Below are 20,490 nucleotides of genomic sequence, written 5' to 3'. Positions count from 1 at the left end.
AAAAGGGGAATACTTTGGGCCCTGTGAGAGTGCTGTTTCACTTCTGACACCTGAAGATTGCAATCAACATGGAAGGGGTTGGTGTTTTCACACCCAAAAGCCAACATGGTGTTTTTTTTTTTTTTTGCTGCATATTGCTAAGACCTTTGCATTTACCTTTAATCAAGTCAAAACTCGTGTTGTACATGTCATTTTTGGAAGCTTGAGATGATGCAGAGTTCTGATTTTCTGTGAGTGCTTGGCAATGGTGCATATACAGCCCCATTTTGGTTGCTTCTTTTTGACTATTCATTTGGAAAGATTTGAACTAGTAAATATGAACTCTGCGGTCAGTATGGTACTATCACTCAAAACTGCCCCAAATAAAATCACTTGGGAAATACAGTATTTGCTTTGATTGAAAAAGCCAATACCATTTTTGACTTCCTCTTGAAAAAGTTCAGAAGTTCAGTCACTCAAACTCTTGGGCCTCACTATCAGCCATGATTTTTCTTGGGGAAACCACATCTCAATGTTGGCCTCCAAAGCCAACCTCTGTCGTGCAAAGTCCTTCCTTGGCACACCTGAACTCTTATCCACCGACAAGGCCTTCATCCATAGCATGATGGAATACTGCTCCTCTCTCCTCTGGGCTTATGCCCCTGCCTCACACCTTGCTCAGCTTGACATTGTGGAAACCAAGGTCTTCAAGTTCATTTGAATCTGCCGCAGTGAACCTGAGTCCATGGGCCTTTTACTTTTCCATCACAGTCAGGTCGATGGTCTCTGTCTTTCACATTCTCTTCAATCTCATCATCCTTCTAGGTCTTCAAGACATCTGTCCATCAACATCTTAGATCATCCCTCATTCAAAACTATGGTGTCTTATACCTTCATAAAACCATGCTTCCCACCCCAAATTTCCTGTTTTTAATTCCTGAGAATTTGCTCCTGTATTCATCTTGTCCATCCTTTGGATCTTCCCCTACCCCTTGTTCTGACTCACATCCCTTGTTTGTCCATCACCATATATTTTGCTCCTCAGCAAAATATATGGAGATATTCTGCTGTGTCCTGTTTCTGTTTCAAAATATTCTGTTGTGTCCTGATCCATTCTGTGTACTAGCTCTTTCATGAGCCTTTACTTTGTATACAAAAAGTATGTCTTCTTTATATGGTATTCACCCTGTGAGAACAATTTTTGCATTTCATATTTTAATGTCATTCATTGTTTGGACATGGCAGGTGTCATCATGCTCTCAGCTTAACCTAACAAAACCTTGTGCCTTAGGAGTTGGCCATCGAGCGGGCGCACTGGAAGACTCTTGAAGCTGGCTTAGGACAGCAGTTGAATGAGCGTGAGACAGAGATGCGGTTGTTACAGGGTCACCTTGAGGCAAGTCACAATGAGTTTGCTACTCAGAAGCAGGAACTGCAAACCAGGGTGAGACTGCTTGGTATTTTTTGTCATGTTATTCAATAAATATTTACCCATTCATGAGGAACAGAGGAGAATTCTAATGCAGATGACAGTTTGATAAGATCTGTTTATGCACCCAGAGACAAGCAAAAGTATCCATCCCCGGTCACGGGAAAATTTAAGTTTATATATCAATTGAAGTTATTTCATGGACTTTAAAAAGGTTAATTGTGTGCACTCTTAGTTTCACTCATTCACAGCTCTGAGCTACTTATACCACCCACTGCGAAGTGGTGGTGCAACATCAGGTGGTGGAGGTTCAATTTGTCTAAAAAGAGGACAAATTATAGCTATTTTATATACTATATAGCTATAACAATTTAGTGTAGAATATCCTTGTAAAATATAATTTGGCATCAATATTATTCATGCCAATACATGAGGTAAAGATTGATATGTAGGCCTTGTACGTGTTGAATATATTGTGTGAATTTGTCTTCGAGATCTTTCTTCAACTTGGTGATTTATCATCAATTTCACTCTTTAATATGGCTCTTATACCCATCCAATGTATTGTGTGAATTGTGCAAGAATTATAGTGCAGCCCCCATTGATGGAGTGAAATAGAATGCAGCTTAGAACTTCTGAAAAGAAGAACAAAAAAAAACAAACCTTTAAGTCATCAGCTCCTATCTTAAAAAAAAATATTGAGACATGATCCTCTCCCCCTCCCCCCCTCCCAACCATCCCTAAAAAAAATCAGAAGTACAATAGGTCTATGTTAATTACTGGCAAATATAACCCATCGCTTTGTTGATGTAGATATTAAGGGGGGAGGGAGAGGGGGATAGAGAGGGGAGGTAGGGGATAGACAGGGGAGTGATGAGCATAGAGAGGGGAATGATGAGGGTGGAGAGGGGAGTGATGAGGGTGGAGAGGGGAGTGATGAGGGTGGAGAGGGGAGTTATGAATGTGGAGAGGGGAGTAATGAGGGTGGAGAGGGAAGTGATGAGGATGGAGAGGAGGGAGTGAGGGGTTATAGAGGAGTGAGGGGTTGTAGAGGGGTGAGGGGGTTGTAGAGGGGTTAGGGGGTAGAGAGGGGTGAGGGGGTATGGAGGGGTGAGGGGGGTATAGAGGTATGGAGGGGTGAGGGGGGTATAGAGGGGACCGGGGTGAGAGAGGAGAGGGGAGAGTGAGGAGGGTGAGGGGGGGGGGTCCAGCATATGTGACGTCCAGTTTAACGTTCATCTGAGAGACGGCACACACATTGATGAATCACCCTACCTGTGAAACACTGGGATGACAGTTTATAGCTGGGTCGGGATTCAAAGGCTAGACAGTTAGAGCAAGCATGCGTACCTCTCGACTATCCTGCCATCCTCTCGACTATCCTGCCGTGATGTGGCAATTCATTGCTTTGCAGCAACTGAAAACATTTTTTTTACTCATATTGATCATCTATTTTATTTTGCTTTCCTCACTCTGGAGATGTGTTCATGGATAACTGTGCCGCGATATCGGCATGGAAGCTTGTAGAGATCGAATCTTGAAGGGCGCTTCAAGCAAGCATTCCAACGAACCGGTTGAAGAAACAACAAAAAACGAAACATTTAATTTTTTTCGTGTGTATCTGTCTATATTGAAGTGACAGGTCGTATAATGAAAGAAGATCGTACAAAAAGGGGAAAAGTCGAAACAAAATTGCACATTTTCAGCAAGTGAGCCACCGCCCGAGGGACCGCACGACAAACATGGGGCCAAACACAGGTGAATATGGTGTGCTTTGATCAAGTCGATCGATATATTCAGTGACGGTGTGAATACTTTTGCCTTGTATGGCCCTGGCTGGGAAACAAACAACCAAGCAGCTTATATAGTGCTCACCAAGTGGCTTAAGCACTCAAGCAAGCACTCTAATGAAATGGAGGAGGAGGAGGAATGGCTGGCTTGGCAAGCAAGTAGTGATTGCCGATCAGTCATATAAACACCATGCACCCGGACACCCAGAATGTCAAGCAATGTCTGAATTGGACAAATACCGGGAACTTAAAAAAAATTATTTTCTATCTATAATTCCAGCAGTGCGTGCGTGCGTGCGTGCGTGCGTGCGTGCGTGCGTGCGTGCGTGCGTGACTGCTGTTTCTCGACAACCACTTGTCCGATCTAATTGAAACTTGCCAGGTATATTGCTGGGGACCTGAGTGTGTGCCTTTTCAAGGTTTGATATTAATCGGGCAAGTGGTTCCCAAGTTATGGCCATATATTTACCAAACCAATGACAGGACACGTTGCTGCGTAGGCGTGGCCAATGGGGAAAGGGCACCTTAGTTACCAATGACAGGACACGTTGCTGCATAGGCGTCGCCGATGGGGGAAAGGGCGCCTTAGTTACCAATGACAGGACACGTTGCTTGGCGTTTTGCACCCACAGTATCTATCTATCTTCTATCCATCTATAATTCCAGCAATCTCTGTTTGTTTGCCTTTCAAAAGGTTTGAAATTATTCAGACAAGTGGTTCCCAAGTTAGAGCACGTTCCCCATTACGGGTTACAACGTACGGACTTCCGGATAGTGATGACTTCGTGTATTCTAATAATTTCTCGATTTCTTATGCGCATTTATAGATAAACACAATGCCCCAATCCAGTCGTCGTTTACGAGAGCGAAGGAACGGCCTGTGTATTTGTTTGAAAGTTTTTTTTTTTTTTTTGCACGTACGGCCATGCACGTACGGTCACGTGAGAGCGAAGGAACGGCCTGTGTGGTTGTTGTTTCTGGCACACGGTTTGAAAGTTTTTTTTTTTTTAGCACGTACGGCCACGCACGTACGGGCACGCACTAGTTATTAAAATTTTTGCAGTTGGAACTGCTGCTGAAGTCAATGAAGTTTAAATTTTGAAATTTACACGTGGAAATTGAATAAAGCCACAAATACTGGCGTCTCCAGGCGTTTGTAAGCATTGCAATGTATCCAGCGATTTGCAAGTATGATGATGAGTGAGGAAAGTGGAAAAAAAAACTTTTCATCAAGAAACCGTTGTGGCCTGTTCCAAGTGAAGTCATTGTTGAGCAGGCCAAAAAAAAAGCGAATAAAGACCCCAGCAAGGTGACCAAGGATGAGTTTTGATAAAGGATAATAATTAAACAAGCCGGGAGGCGACGATGGTTCTCGGGCATTATTGAACAATGCCACGATAGGTACAATTGAGTTAGTGGAAGCTTTTGAGGAAGCCCTACCGTAAAAACCTATCTCTTCCGTCAAAATTGACCAAATCAAATTGTTTTTTTTTAATATGTTGTACTTATGGACATTGCGCACTGCTTCTTGGAAATTAAAATGCGAGAAAAAAATCGAGAACAAAATAAATAAATAAAAAGTTCAAGTGGGCGTGGCTCCACCCACAAGGGGCGTGGGGCGCCCCTCATACAAAAAGACACAACTAGACCATGATATCTAGCTTGTTTCCAAGTTTCATCAAGATCGCATCAAACGTCACGGAGCTATGCTCTGGAGAGAGTCACAGACAGACAGACACACAGACACAACGAAAATAGTGGTCACTGCTGGCGCCCGTGAACCAACTGCTGGCGCCCACAAACCAACACTGCTGGCGCCCACGAACCAATAAGGCAGTTAATTATCTTCAAAAGGGATGTTATCTTTCTTTACTGACTTGAAGTTTATTAGAAGTACCTTTAACCTGTGATGGTTTTATATCTATGAGACCACTAATTCCAAGGGAATTGCTCACGGTTTTAGTGCTTCAAAGACGGAGTTTTCTTCCCATTTTAATGAAAAAAATTTTAATGGGAAGAGCCAGGACACAGAACAGACAAGGCCTCAATGCCAATAGCAAGGCTGAGGGAGAAGATAGAGGAGGAGATTGGGACCATACTCTCTGCAGAGCGCTGGTGTTGCTTAAGCAGTCTCCTTAGCTACTGGGCACAATCCTGGACGGGTCGCCACTCCGACACAGTATACCAGCATGCTGGTACTCGTTTTGCCGACCTCGGAAGGATGACAGGCTGAGTTAACCTCACCTGGTATTAAATCAACATGTGAGTGGGATCCAAAGCCTGCCACCCTAATCAGTAAGCCAACAACAGGCATGGACAAACATGCCTCCCTCTTCACCCTCACCTCACTCCCCTCTCCACCCTCATCACTCTCCTCTCCACCCTCAGTGAAGGTAGACAGACGGACAAACAATGGATGCAGGTAACAGTGAGGGTTAGGGGAGAATGCAAGGTGGGCAAGATGGATACATTAGCAAGATTTTGGGAGGGATGGCAGTTGTTTAATGGGTGCAGACAAGATCATGGATTTTGATGAGGAATGACCTGAGATGGTGGTGAACAGCTAGCTGTCTTGAAGATCTGGAGAGAAGAAAGGTGGAAGGTGGTTCCACATGTGGGAAAAGAGAGGAATAATTGAGTGGAGGTAGGAGGTGGTTTGGATTTAGGCATTTTCACTAGCTGGTGGATTGCGTGCATCCTGCAGATTTGCGGGGGGGGGGGGGATGGGACAGAGCGTGGAGAAGGCAGAGAGCGCAAGACCAGAAATGAGGCAGAAGAAGACAGAAAGACCACCAACCTCTTGGCAATGGTGAATTGATAGGCCCATAGACTCAGCTTCATCGTGAGAGATTCCAATGATCTTGAAAGCTTTGGTTTCCATGATGTCAAGCTGAGAAAGATGTGAGGCAGGGAAGCCAGCCAGCCCAAAGGGGAGAGCAGTACTCCATCGAGCTGTGAATGAAAGCCTTGTCAGTTGATAAGAGTTAAGGTGTGCCAAGGAAAGACTCTGCACGACGAAGGATGCCTAGTCGGCGTCTGTCTTTGGAGGCCATCTTTAAAATTTGGCTTGCCCAAAGAGATATCATGGCTGAGAGTGAGACCCAAGTTTTTGAGTAACTGAACCTCTTCGAGATGGTTGCTGAGAATGTAGATGGTCTAGCATGTCTATGTCTCAATCTCAGCCATCTGTGTCTAGCGCAACAAAGTGATGAGTGCACACCCTTGAGTTGTGGGTGGGCCACCAGTCATCAGGCCGTCCCACTCCCCTTATCCACTGCAGCCGCTCGTTGGTACTAACAGAAAATGGTAGGAAGGTGATTTCTCTCATCCACGGATATTTCTCACATTTCCCATATTTCCGTGAGCGATTTACATCCAGGAGCACAACAATTATGGTTAACCATTTTGGAATGGCCCTTCGTTTGATTATTCCATTTGAATGCTGCAAATTGTATTTAAAAGTGATCCAATTACCCGAAGTGAGTCAATGAAAATGAAAGTATAGCGCATGCATAAAAACCATCGTTGGATGTTCCCGAGACATTTTGAAAGTCCCGTATTGGTGGTAGGGACTTAAGGATTGTAGGATTCAACTTCTTCCTATCCTGCTCAAGATGTATTGGAATTCTCTGGACATCCACATTGTCCCTTTTGTTGTTTTTTTTGTATACATTCTCGAGGCTCGTATGAGAGCTAACACACACTGCACAACAAGACGGGCAGGAGACAAGAAGGGTGGGAGAGGGAAGGACAAAAACAGTGGGAAACAGAGACATTGGGAGATCTAGGGAAGGGGCGGGGAACGCGGGGTATACAAGATGGACACTACAGGGACTTTCAGGAAGGAAAGCAGGGAATTTGAAGGAGGTGGGGTGGATTAACGGGGGTAGAAAAGATCATGGTTTTGGATGGGGGGAAGATAAGAGGTGGTGGTGAACAGCTGTTTTGAAGGCCTCGAGGGAATAATGGGATTGAAGAGGGTATGGGAGTTAATTCCAAAGGTGGGGAAAAAGAGGAATGAAAGAGTGAAGGTGAGCAGTGATTTGTGATTTTGGTAGTTTTACCAGAAGGGGGTTGCTGGCAGACCTTGAGCGTCCTGCGGAAATATGGGGGGGGGGGGTATATCGCAGACAGCCGGAGAGTAGTCGGTAGAAAACAGAAAGACCACCGACCTGCCTGCAGTGAGAGAGTGAGAGGCCCAAAGACTCAGCCTCACCACAGGAGATACCATTAATTCTAACTGCCTTGATTCCACCCGTGAAGCCGAGAAAGGTGAGAGGCGGAGCACCATCCCAGAGGGGAGAGCAGTACTCCATCAGGCTGTGGACGAAGGCTTTCTACGTGGTCAGGAGCTCAGGTGGGCTGAGGAAGGACTTTGCACGACGGAGGATTCCCAGTCGGCGACTGGCTTTGGAGGCCAGGTTGAAAACGTGGCTTTCCCAGGAAAGATCATGGCAGATCGTGAAATCCAGAAGCTTGAATGAAAGGACTTCTTCCAGAGGATTGTTGAGAAAGAAGATGGGGGAAAGGGGGGGGGGTCCAAAGGGTCCTTTCGGAGAGACAATGTGAGAGTGTGAGATTTGTCTGGATTGAAAGACATGTTCCACGTGTTGGACCAGTGTGTGATTTTATCCAGATCAGCAGACAGCGAAGAAGCTGCTGCTTGCCAGTCTGAGGGATGACAGATGGTACAGCAGAGGGTGGAGTCATCAGCAAAGAGATAAAGAGGATTTTTCAGAGAGTCGGAGAGATCATTGATGAAAACCAAAAAAGGAACAGGGCCCAGAACACTGGATTGAGGAACTCCAGCCTGAATAAGAAGAGGGGATGAGAGAACTTCATTTTAGACCACACATTGGTTGCGAGAGGAGAGGAAGTCTGCGAGCCATAAGTGGAGATGGCCCTTGGATACCATAGGAAGTGAGTTTGGTGAGCAGGGCAGGGTGCCAGACAATGTTAAATGTATGCGATATGTCTAGGATTATAGCTCTGATTTCATGTCCGGTATTGAGGACCTCCATCCATTGTTGGAATCGCAGAAGCAGCATATCCAGGGAAGAGTGACCTGGTCTGAAACCAAATTGATGATCGGAAATCAAGCCATTGGAGAAGAGGAAGGATTTAATGTCTGAAGCAATGATGGATTCCATAACCTTGCTGATGATTGGGAGAAGGCTGATTGTCATTTCTGTCATTGCAGGGATCCGTTTTTGCACCTTTTTTATGCAGGGAGGTAATGTTTGCTGATTTCCAAGCAGATGGCAGATGACCTTGAGCAAATGAGAGGGGGAATAGAACAGACAGAGGGTGAGCAAGAGCAGAGGAGCAGGTTTTTAGGGCATGAGGGCTGATGCCGTCTGTACCGGTTGCCGAATCTGAGTCGAGATTTGACAGCAAGCTCTCCACTTTGTCAGAAGAAAAGGACACAGAGTACAGGGACAGCTGGGTGTGACTGGCTAAGGTGGGTACAGAAAGCGATGGGCTTCGGACACAAGATTTCGATGCAAAAACACTGAGTTTAGGTATTCAGCTTTTTCATGTGCGGTGTCAGCAGTGTGACTATTTGATGTAAGGGAGGGGATGGAGGGGGAACATACACCAGAAAATGCCTGGTGTTGGCTTAACGGTTAGGGTGGTGAGCTTGGGATCCTAGGATCCTGATTTCAAGTCCCACTCAGCTGTTGAATTAATACCAGGTGGGGTTGACTCTGCCTGTCATTTTTCTGAGGTTGGCAAAATGAGTACCAGCTTGCTGGTATCTTGTGTCGGAGTGGTGACCCGACAAGGATTGTGCCCAATAGCCAAGGCGACTGCTTCGGCAGCACCAATGCTCTGCACATAGTATTGTCCCAATGGATGCATGGATACACCAGAAAAATATTTGATTAGATGCCACCAGGAATTGGAGGCGGGAGAGAGGTTTGAGAGTTCAGACTTGAGATTAGAAATTAGAAAGATGTTGTTTTCTGGCTCTCCTGAGGGTAGATACACACTTGTTCCGAGCTTTATGGAAGGAAGTGAGATTACCTTCAGTTGGGTTTGCTTTCCATGAGGCAAAGGCAAGTTGTTTCAGGACAACTGCCCCGCCATAAGCTTCAGTGGACCATGGGCGGGATGAAGGGTAGGACAACTGAAGACGAGATGGGATAAGTCTGTGCATGAGAGAGAGCAAGTTTCTTTAAAAGAAGTCCCTAAATTGTGGACAACTTCTGAGATTGTGCCAGTGCCTAAGAGGTGCCACCACCCAATAATTATTAATGATGTTCAACCTCTTGCTTTGACTTCAAACGTGATGAAAGTTTTTAAAGATTGTGTTGCTACATCTGAGTTTTACTATAAATCTGTTTGCATATGCAGACTATTGGTGTTGAGCATGCCATTTTGTGTGTGGTCACACCTGGGTGGGCTTGAGTGTAGAAGAGTAACAGCTGAAACCCGAATTCTATCCAGGTCTCTCCTGATGACTCCATCTTTGCTCTTGACTTATTTGGGTTCATTCTGATGACTCCAAAGCAGTTCCTTCTGATGACAGCCTGTGAGCGGGATATCTCAAAAATCCGGATTCAGACAAAACTTGGATATCTCAAAAATATGGATTCAGATGAATTGATTCGATTTTGGTGAAGATCCTGATCGGAATCTCGATATTAGAATTTTAAAAGTGATTCTTCCCCATTCAGAGAAGGGACCAAAACTATATATATATATATATATATATATATATATATATATATATATATATATATATATATATATATATATATATATATATATATATATATATATATATATATATCTAACACGATATCTCAAGAAGTTGTGAATGGGTTATGATGAAACTTGGTGGATGAGTTGGGTAGGTGACAAGAAGCAGCCAATTTGATTTTGGCTAAGATCGGGATCCAGATCCGGCCTATCAGTGGGATACAAAATGTAAACTGTTCAGCCTGGCAGAGGTATGCACTCTGCCGAGTGCCGTTCGTTTTCGTTCCTCTTGTTTTAACTTTTGTCGCTTTTCTTCCTTTTGTTAATGTATGAGGCCATGTTGAGAAGTAATGCCTCGTATTCTTTTTCTCCAAAACAGTTCAAGGTATTCAAATGAAACGAAGCGCAGTCTGCCATTAGTTCTTCTCGTCACTGGGTGCGATGTTTCATGACTCTGGCACTCGATATTTCACTTCTATATAAGTCAAGATGGCAGATGACAGCATGATGTTGTCAATGCTGTGAAGTGTGAAGTTCTGGAGATGATAGCTGAGATGACAGGCTAAAGATGAGATTTGGGATGACTTGACTGGAGATGACTAGTGATGAAAGTTGGGTGCACCATTACATCCTGAGAGTAAAAGGCAGTCAATGGAGTACTGCCACAAAGGATCAACGGCCCCGACTTGGCTCCGTCAGATTTTCATCTCTTCCCCAAACTTGAGGAACAACTTTATGGAGAATATTTTCCTTCTGACGATGATATCAATGCCACTGTGAAGTGCTGATTAAGTCAGCAGGATGCACAGTTCTATTGTGATGGAATCACAAAACGACTTGAACATTGGCAGAAATGTGTGGACCGCAGTGGTGATTGTGTTGAGCAATAAATATGCACCATGGTAAAATAAAGATTGATAGTATCTGTTTTGTTTCATGTAGCCTTGTGTTGGCACAGTGGTTAGGGCAGCGGCTTGGGATCCAAAAGGTCCTGAGTTCAAGCCCCGTTGGCCACTGAATTAATACACCAGGGGGTTGACTCAGCCTGTCATCCTTCCGAGGTCGGCGAAATGAGTACCAGTGTACTGGGCCGGTGTATACCCCGGTTAAAATTGGTGTACCATATCCCTGTGTTGTAAGAGGCGACCAGGGTTGCGTCAGGAAGGGCATCTGGCGTAAAACATGTGCCAAATCACTATGCGGATCATACGGATGATCCGCTGTGGCGACCCCTAACGAGAGCAGCCGAAAGAAGAAGAAGGAGTATCTGTTTTGTTTCATTTGAATATCTGTCTGTTTTGGAGAAAAATCATCGGAGGTATTACTTTTCAATGCACCCTCATATATTTTGTCATTGGGTTTATAAGGTTGGAATCATATGATTACTGTTGCTGTGAGAATTTCTGCAGACAGGACCCTCGGATAGCGAGTTGCGCTAGACCAAATGCTTTAGCTGCATTCACACAGGCTTAGTCTGAACTACTAATCCATGTTTTCGAACAGATCACCCCTCCAAAATTTTGACATACTAATTTTCGGCCACACAAACTTCGGCTGTTTACACCTCGGTTTTGCTCCCAACGAAACCTTCTGCATCAACACACCTTCAGAAATAGTTTCTCCGGTGAGAACCTAAGTATTTTCTGTGCGAGGCTGTCTAGTACTTTTGATGGACCACGCTATCCTTCAGTGTAGATCTAAAACTCTATGAATGCTTTCCTTCGGATCTAAAGCTCTGTGCATGTTTTCTGTCCTTCAACTTGGATTTAGGAATCAGTGGGTTCTCTCTATAATAATGTTTGAAAAAAAAAAAAGGTTATGTTTCTCATACAGAAATTGGCCTTTGAATTAGTACAGTGGCAACATAGACGCTGAGAGTAGACATGATATGTGGTATGCAAGTTGAACTGCATGTTTAATGAAAAAGTTTTGTTGTTAAACAGGAGGATCGTTTTTGTGTTCATGACTCAAATCAAATTCGGCTTGGTAAGGTTTCGCCAAAATAAATGAATTTAAACAAGTATAAAATATACTTTTTTCACTTTTCATAATTGCAGTTTACTCTATTGTCCAAAATGGAAGGTTTTCCTTCTTGCAGGCACGGATCCATGATTTTAGGTTGGAGGAGGCACAAAAATTTACATTGCACTAAAAAATATTTTTTCGCCGAGCAGAGAGAGGGGAATCAAGGGAGGTGCAAAGCACCCCTCCCTTGATATGGCATGGTTTCTCTGTATGCAACTTTAACACAGGGACTGAAAATTAATTTCTCGGCTTCTACTGGATGAAATTGGCTGCAAGTTTCAGAAGTAAATCCTTTGAACGTTGAGGCAATACATTCCAAATTTCAGCAACGTCCATTTCCGCATTCTTGAGTTTTTAACGAAAACCCTCGAAAATCAAATTGGTGTCCGTCAGTCTGTCTGTCTGTCTGCCCAAAATGTGTTGGCGCTCATATCTCAAAGGCTATGCATTGAAATGAGCTGAAACTTGGAATATACATTGGACTATACATCTAAGTGATGGCTTTTGAAACAAATTCCACGTAAGTGGCATAGTTTTTTTCCTTTTTGCTATTTTTTACTCGTATTCAACTATCTACGCATCATCTTCGGAAACATCATGCAATTCAACTTGGTTTCCACCTGAGGGCAGCACTATCATTTATGGATATGCATTAGTAGATCATTTTATTTGTGCATCAAGTAAGTCGTCTACAAGTGTACGTACTCATTACCCTGCGCTCGCAAAGCGAAAAACAGGGTTAAGCGATCGGTAGTGTACATACGTACGTCATATGTCATATGTGTCTGCATTTTGTTGAGCGTACATTGAAAACCGTTCAGCAGAGGAAATTGAAACTTTACCGCATGTTACATGACCATGTGATATAGAGGTCACTCTTTTGAGGTCAACATAAACTAAAAGGTCAATTTAAGCTAAATTTCTGAAGTCCTCAATTTTCATCCGATTGACTTGAAATTTGAACAGGATTTGCATATCAGGTCACTATATTCAACCACCAAGTATTTTTGAGGTCAACATAGGCCAAAAGGTCAACATATGCCGAATTTCTAAAGTTGTCAATTTTCATCCGATTGACTTAACTTTGAAGAGGATTCTTGGGAAAAATGCCTGGAACAATGTAAAGACCTCTTTGTATGGTTTGTGCTAAGTTCCAAACTATAGAAAAGAAGGGACATCCCATGGCTTGTAGAAAATTCCAGACGATAAAAAATATGGCACATTCAAAAATATCTCTTGTGCATACTGTACTTCCCTTGTGTTCTTAGGAGGAACCAAATAATGCTCTAGAAAGGTTCATATAAAGGGTCGCCCAACACATATACTGTAGGTTAAAACCTGCCAGTACGTCGTTTTTTTTTTCGTGTGTGTGTGTGTGTGTGTGTGTGTGTGTGTGTGTGTGTGTGTGTGTGTGTGTGTGTGTGTGTGTGTGTGTGTGTGTGTGTGTGTGTGTACGTACCTTGAAAATGAAAACACATAAGATAATGTGCATGTGTGTGATTAATTTATTTAAAAAATTGGTGCCCCTTTATATGACCTTTTCTAGAGCATTACTAGGTTCCTCCTAAGAACACAAGGGAAGTTCAGTATGCACCTGAGATTTTTTTGAATGTGCCATATTTTTTATCGTCTTGAATTTTCTACAAGCCGTGGCATGTCCCTTCTGTTCTATTGTTTGGAATTTTCTACAAGCCATGGGATGTCCCTTTACTTCTTTTCTATTGTTTGGCATTTTATACAAGCTATGCAATGTCCCTTTTTTTTTCCGATAGTTTACCACATGGCACATACCATATAAAGGGGACTTTTCTATGCCCCTGGCATTTTTCTCAAGAATATTTTTTGTGGGTGTTTATTTTTGTCATAAATTCTAAAGACTATCCTAAATTTAGCCCAAAATGCTCTGATACACTTGAAAAGAATGTACTCTAATGAAAATTTTTTGCTCAAAACTCAACATTTATTTTAATTATCATCTCATCATAAAAATTCAATTGATTGAAAAGTAGACATTGCATATAATAAAACAAATGCCATAATGATCAAAACAAATCATTGTCTCTGACGTATTGAACATGTTTTGACAGGGAAGTGACCTTCAGATTTACGGTTTTTCCATCAGCTGGACATTTGCCTTCATCATCTCGATGATGTGAATCACTTGAAAGCGATTTCTTCTCCAACACATTTGATGACTATTGTATACCCTGGAGAATTTTCCACGGTCAAAAAGCATGTTCTTGAGTCTTGAAAACACAGACTGAGTGGCAAATTCAAACAGAACTAGAATGACCACTCGGTAGAGTGCATACCTCCGCCAGGCTGCTTAGTTTACGTTTTGTATCCCACTGATAGGCCGGATCTGGATTCGGACCTGAACTAAATTTAATCAGCTTGTTCTTGTCACCTGACCAACTCATCCACCAAGTTTCATCTGAATCCGGTCACAACTTTTTCAGTTATCATGCAATATGTTATTTTTGCCCTTTCACTCAATGGTGAAGAATCACCTAAAAGATTTTTGGATCTGGATTCTGATCTTCACCAAAATCTAATAATTTCTTTCTTGTTACATACCCCAGCTCTTTACCAAATTTCTTCCAAATACATCCACAACTTTTTAAGATATCCTGTTCACAAACAAACAGACAGACGAGGGTGAAAACATAACCTCCATCCACCTTCGGTGGCGGAGGTAATGATTGGCACTGGATTATCTGATACATGGGATACCATTCCACTTCTTGGTTCATGAATGGTTAGGAGAAAAGAAGCATCTCTGATGACAAATGATTCTGGTAATTTGTTAATCATCAAGTATCCACCATGGGAACAAACTGAATGGTATAAATCAGCTCCATGTTGAATGCTGCGGTCAACATCAGATGTGGTCTGAGGAATATCGGGTATCCCATCGTACATTCCAAGACCACATCTTCGGTTGCATACACCTTAATACATATGAAAAAAACGATCGTTTATGATGTGAGGTTTATGGCAAGGCACCGGGTGTGCCTCTACACCCCCCTGCCCCCCTCCCCACGGATCCGCCCCTCTTTTGCATGTGCATTTATAATTCAAGACTTAGGGGAGGGAGTTGCAAACATATTTGCCACGTTTGTTTAAACATAAATATTCTTGCTTATTAAAGGTACCACTTCTCCATTACAGTACTGGTATGGTGGGATGTGGATCACCCTGAAAGTAATTATTCGGGTTTGGAATGTCAATTGTAGTCAACTGCCAAAGGGACATATTTTTGTTCTTATTTTTATTAAAATTTTATTATGATTATTGTTATTATTATGATTTATTCACCATCCTCTCTGCAGAGCATCAGTTCTGCTGAAGCATTTCCTTGGCTGAGGTTACAACACTGGACAGGTTGCCACACCACCACAACGTACTCGAATGAGTGAGCAGGAATTTGGAATCTGAACATGGTGCCAGCGGTAGCTTGCCCTCTCTTCGTAAAGAACACCGTGTGATCTTTAACATCCACTAATACCAGCAGATTAGACACCCAACTTAACGTTCATCCGAACAATGGCACATACATTAATGCATCACCCTGCATGTGAAATACCCGGGTGACAGTTTATAGCTGGGCCAAGATTTGAATCCAATCTACACAGCTCAGATATGAGTCATGCAGACCTCTCGGCTTTCCTGCTAGCAAAGGGAAGAAGGGGGGCATATTTTCACAAATTTAACAAATTAAACATATTATGGTTTCTTTTTCCAGCAGCAAAAATGATAAGAATTTATTGCACTTCCTTCCACAGGATTCAGTTTGTTGTTTCGATTGAATGAGTAAGGCTTCCTTCAGCACCTGTTGCTCACCCTCCATTTTACAAATCTCATCGGTGGAGATGCTGAATGGTGCCTCTCACAGTTCATATGTATATTTACATGCTTAAGGAAACCATGGCTGGCTGGCTGAGCTTTGGATTTCCTATCTGATTTTAATTTTCTGCCTAGCATCATCATCATCCAAACCTATATATTAATATTGTCTTGGCCATCATAATTCTGATGAATTATGATATAAACCTTTCCTATTTGACAGGATTCTTGAAGGATGTAGTTTTTTTTTTTCTTTCATTAATGTTCATTGTAACTTGCACAAACAATTGTAAAGAAGCCTATGTATGATTAATTCTTATTTCTAGTTGATATGAGTAGTGTGAATTGGATTGAATACTGAGGATTGTTGTGATTTTTGGAAGATACCTGATAACTTCTATGATGAACACCATTTTGGCATGGTGGATCAGTACATTAGTATCCTTACACTGTAAAAAATATAACATCAAAATGAAAATACTTTTGCCTCTTCTCTCTCAGAAAAACTAAGATTGTGGACCTGTTGTTCAGAGGGATTGAAGGGTCAAGGCCTCTGATGGATGGTTGCCAGGTGGCCACTGAATCAGGCATTCGATAAGTAATCTACTAATCTTGTAAAGTATGTTAATTCATTTTGTGTGGAGTTTTGACTTGCTTTTCTTTCTTGTCATATTTCTTCTTATCAATAACTTGAATATAATGACAAAATAAACATTTTTGAGTTTTAATATCTGTTTCAAAATTTAAACCTTGTCGATCTCACTCAGGACAGTTTGTAAAATATTTAGAGGAATCTAGGTTAAAGGAAATGAGGGGCGCAGCTTGGATATCACTTGGAAATAACATTGTATTTATACAAAACTAGCAGTGGACCCACCCTCTCGGTGGTTTGAGTTTGTGCATTAGTTGCTGAAAAAGGTATAGTCTGTACATTGCGAGAAGACTCTTTTGATGTCTGTGTGGTCTGTGTTTAAAGGGGTCTAGAGGTCTACAGGTTTAAGGTGTCTTGGGGGATCTAATGGGTGTAAGAGGTTTGAAGGGGCTAAAAGGTAAACAGGGCTAAAGTGTTTGAGGTGTCTCAAGGGTCAAAGAGCTCGAAGGGGTCCAAAGAATTCTAAAGGTCTCACGGGTATATTCTAATTAAATAGAACATTAAACGGATCGATACAACAGGAGAAAAGGAACAGTAGGGAGAGGGTAGTTCGGTGGGGTGGACACCAACAGTTGAGTTTAAGGACAAGATAGAGGGAGACTTAGAAAAATTTTGGGGGTGTGGCAAAATGGGGAGCAGGGAAGGATGCATGGTGTGGACATTATGGATATAGAAGGAAGTCCTAAGGGGTATATTTTAATCATAGTTTAGGGTCTAATGGGGTCAAAAAAGTCTATACAGGGTCTAAAGGGATATAAAGGTCAAAAGAGTCAAAGGCATCTTAAGGAGTCAGATGCGTCTTGAGGGTCAAGGGGGTCTGATGGGATCCAAGGGTCTATGGGTATCAGGGGTGTAAGGGGTATAAAAGGTCAAAAGGGTCTTAAAAGGACTAAAGGGTATTGTCCAAAAGTAGTTTGGGGTCTAAAGGGTGTCTTGTCGGTCACACTCAGGACAGGATATGAAAGCATCTACGGGGTCTAAAGGAGTATAAAGGTCTAATGCAGGGGTTCTCAACCAAGGGGGAATTCCCCCCCCTGGGAGGAATTTTAGGGTTTCAGGGGGGAATTGGGACCACAGATTGGCAGACTCAAACTGTTGGAATATTTATCTTTCTACAAACTACAATTCTACAGATTGTACATAATCTACAGGACATCACACCTTATTTAATAAAGTGTGATGTCCTGTTGATTTTGTACAATCTGTAGAATTGTCGTTTGTTTTTAATTTAATCTGTGACATTCAATAAAGTTTCTTGAATGTCAAAGATTAAATGAAAAATAAAGATAAACATTTCACTTTTTATCAGTGGAAATATTCCATTTATAGTTATCTTTGACTGACTCTTGTTTTTTATTCACAGAATTTGGAGCCCATAATGAGTGTCAAAAAAGAGGGTACAATGATTCATCTATCTATAATTACAGCTGTGTGTGTGTGTGTGTGTGTGTGTGTGTGTGTGTGTGTGTGTGTGTGTGTGTGTGTGTGTGTGTGTGTGTGTGTGTGTGTGTGTGTGTGACCGCTGTTTCTCGACAACTGCCGGTCCGATCTAATTGAAACTTGCCAGATATATTGCTGGGGACCTGAGGATGTGCCTTTTCAAGGTTTGATATTAATCGGACAAGTGCTTCCCAAGTTATGGCCATTTATTTACCAAACCAATGACAAGACACGTTGTTGCGTGGGCGTGGCCGATGGGGAAGGGAAGCTCAGCCGCGTTCGCCATTACAGGTTACAACGTACGGACTTCCGGATAGTGATGACTGAGTGTATTCTAATAATTTGTCGATTTCTTATGCGCATTTATAGATAAACACAATGCCCCAAGTTATGATCGTTTTCATATTAGACGGTGCATAAATTTTGGTAACATCAGTGCTAGTATGCTCCGAACCAGGAAGTAAATTTTTTTCTCTCTCTCTTCTCTTCTCTTTTTTTGTTTTTCCTTGCCACGACATTGCGGAAAGGTAAAATACGTTGGCGCTAATTGAATAATTGGGTATTAAAACTAAATTGTGAATAATCGTAACTGCGAATAATATGCGAACTTCCGGGCCACACATGTACGGGCACGCGAGAGCGAAGAAACGGCATGTATGGTTGTTGTTTGTTGCTCACGGTTCGAATATTTATTTATTAAATTTTTTTTTTTTTTTTACGGGCACGTACTAGTATATTCATTATGGATTCACATCCATCATCATCAATGGAGAAGAAAGGCCTCAATGTGTTATTTGTTGCAAAGCTTTGTCAAATGATTCTATAAAACCAACAAAGTTGAAACCTCATTTGTAGAATGTTCATCCTCAACACAAGGACAAGGACAAAAGCTTTTTTGAACATCATCGGAATGCTCTCAAAAAGGTGAAGCTGGATTCAACAGGGGCATTCCAACAAATGAACCAAAAGGTTATTGAAGCTTCTTTTGTCATAGCACTGGAGATAGCAAAGCAGAAAAAAACCACATACAATTGGGGAAACTTTGATCAAACCTTGCACTCTCAAAATGGTGGAAGTTGTGTTGGGAAATGGATTGGAGAAAAAACTTGCAGCAATTTCACTATCCAACAGTACTGTTCAAAGGAGGATCACCGACATAGCCATTGACATCAAGGATCAAGTTGTGCAGGAGCAGGGGCGGATCTAGGTCTCAGGCAAAGGGGGGGGGGTTGACATTTTTGGCTTTGAGGCAAGGTGGGTGGGTGGCAATATACCCATGTGAGCGCCAACAGTGCGAAGCCCACACGAGGGGGGGGGTTGAAGGAAGGAGGTAGGAAGGTGGGGGGGGGGGTTGAGGGAGGTAAGGGTTGAGGGAGGGAGGGATGGTTGATGGAAGGAGGGGTTGAGTGAGGGGTACTCAGCAGCTGTAGGAGGGGGGGAGGGTTGCAAACCCCCCAACCCCCCCTCTAGATCTGCCACTGAGGAGATCAAGTCTGCAGCATTTGGCTTATTTTCAATTCAACTTGTTGAATTGACTAATGTGGCATTGTGTTCCCAGTTGCTGGTGTTTGCAAGATATGTTTACTCAGGTTCATTTCAAGAGGAGTTTCTCTTTTGTTCTCCTCTTGAAACAACTACCAAGGCCTCAGATATTTTGGAAATAGGTTTCATCTTTCTTTGAATCAGAAAAATCTTTTGTGGGATAATGTCTGTGGGTGCTGTACAGATGGAGCACCAGCTGTGTTGGGGACAAAATCTGGATTTCAAATTTGTGTGAAAAAGCGAGCTTCAAAAATGAAAGGCATTCATTGTATGATCCATCGTTAGGCACTGGCCTCAAAAACACTTCCAGCTCCAGGGAAGGTTTTGGATCAAACAATTCAAATTGTGAATTTTGTCAAAGGAAGAGCTCTCAACTCACGACTTTTCAAGCAGATATGGATTGACATGGATGCAGGCCATCGTTTGCTTCTTTTCCACACAAATGTTCAATGACTTTCAAGAGTAAATGTAACTGGGTGAGTATTTGAGCTTAGAGATGAGCTCAAATTATTTTTTGAAGTTCAGGGTAAGATGGAATTTTTTGCCTGGCTGTATGATGAGGAATGGATCGTGTGCTTTGCCTTATTTGGTTGACATTTTTGAGCAGCTGAATATTAAAACTGAATCTTCAGATGCAAGGAAAGAATACAAACATCATAAAATTCATGGATTTCTTGAAAGCTTTCATGAGCAAGCTGGAAAATTGGAAGAGAAACATCAAGATCAAAAATGTTGCAATGTTTGAGAAACTGTCATCGATTCTTGTTGCTGGTGGTGAAGACCAAGTGCTTCCAGGATTTGCAAAAAATGAAATTTTGCAGCATTTGACAGCACTGGAAAATGAATTTAGCCGATATTTTCCTGAACTCAATGATAAGGAGTTGGATTTAGTGCGAAATACATTTAAATTGTCAGTTGAAAAAGTTCCTGATGATTGTCAAGATGAATTTCTGGAGCTGAAGACTGATTCGGGAGCAAGAGATATGTTCGATGAGAAATCAATCACAGAATTTTGGCCCTTGATGTGTAATTCCTACCCAAAAGTGGCAGAAAGAGCTATCCATGCATTGCTTCCATTTGTG

The 20,490-nt window shown here is 42.3% G+C and overlaps 1 protein-coding gene across 3 annotated transcripts in view; it reads left to right on the top strand.

Moving 5' to 3' along the window:
• RRBP1 (ribosome binding protein 1) overlaps positions 1–20,490 on the top strand; it is a 148,250-nt gene that overhangs the window by 75,617 nt on the left and 52,143 nt on the right. For all 3 annotated transcript variants that reach the window (XM_085889088.1, XM_085889086.1, XM_085889087.1), the window contains exon 6: positions 1,271–1,423. In XM_085889088.1, the coding sequence (XP_085745214.1) occupies positions 1,271–1,423 (153 nt within the window). The remainder of the gene's footprint in view (positions 1–1,270; positions 1,424–20,490) is intronic.

The sequence above is a fragment of the Eptatretus burgeri genome, chromosome 7 (assembly GCF_056783735.1).
Source record: "Eptatretus burgeri isolate ZD-2024b chromosome 7, Ebu_testis_v1, whole genome shotgun sequence".
Lineage (NCBI taxonomy): Eukaryota > Metazoa > Chordata > Myxini > Myxiniformes > Myxinidae > Eptatretus > Eptatretus burgeri.
Note: the sequence above shows the minus strand (reverse complement) of the source record. Positions and strands in the feature narration are given on the sequence as shown.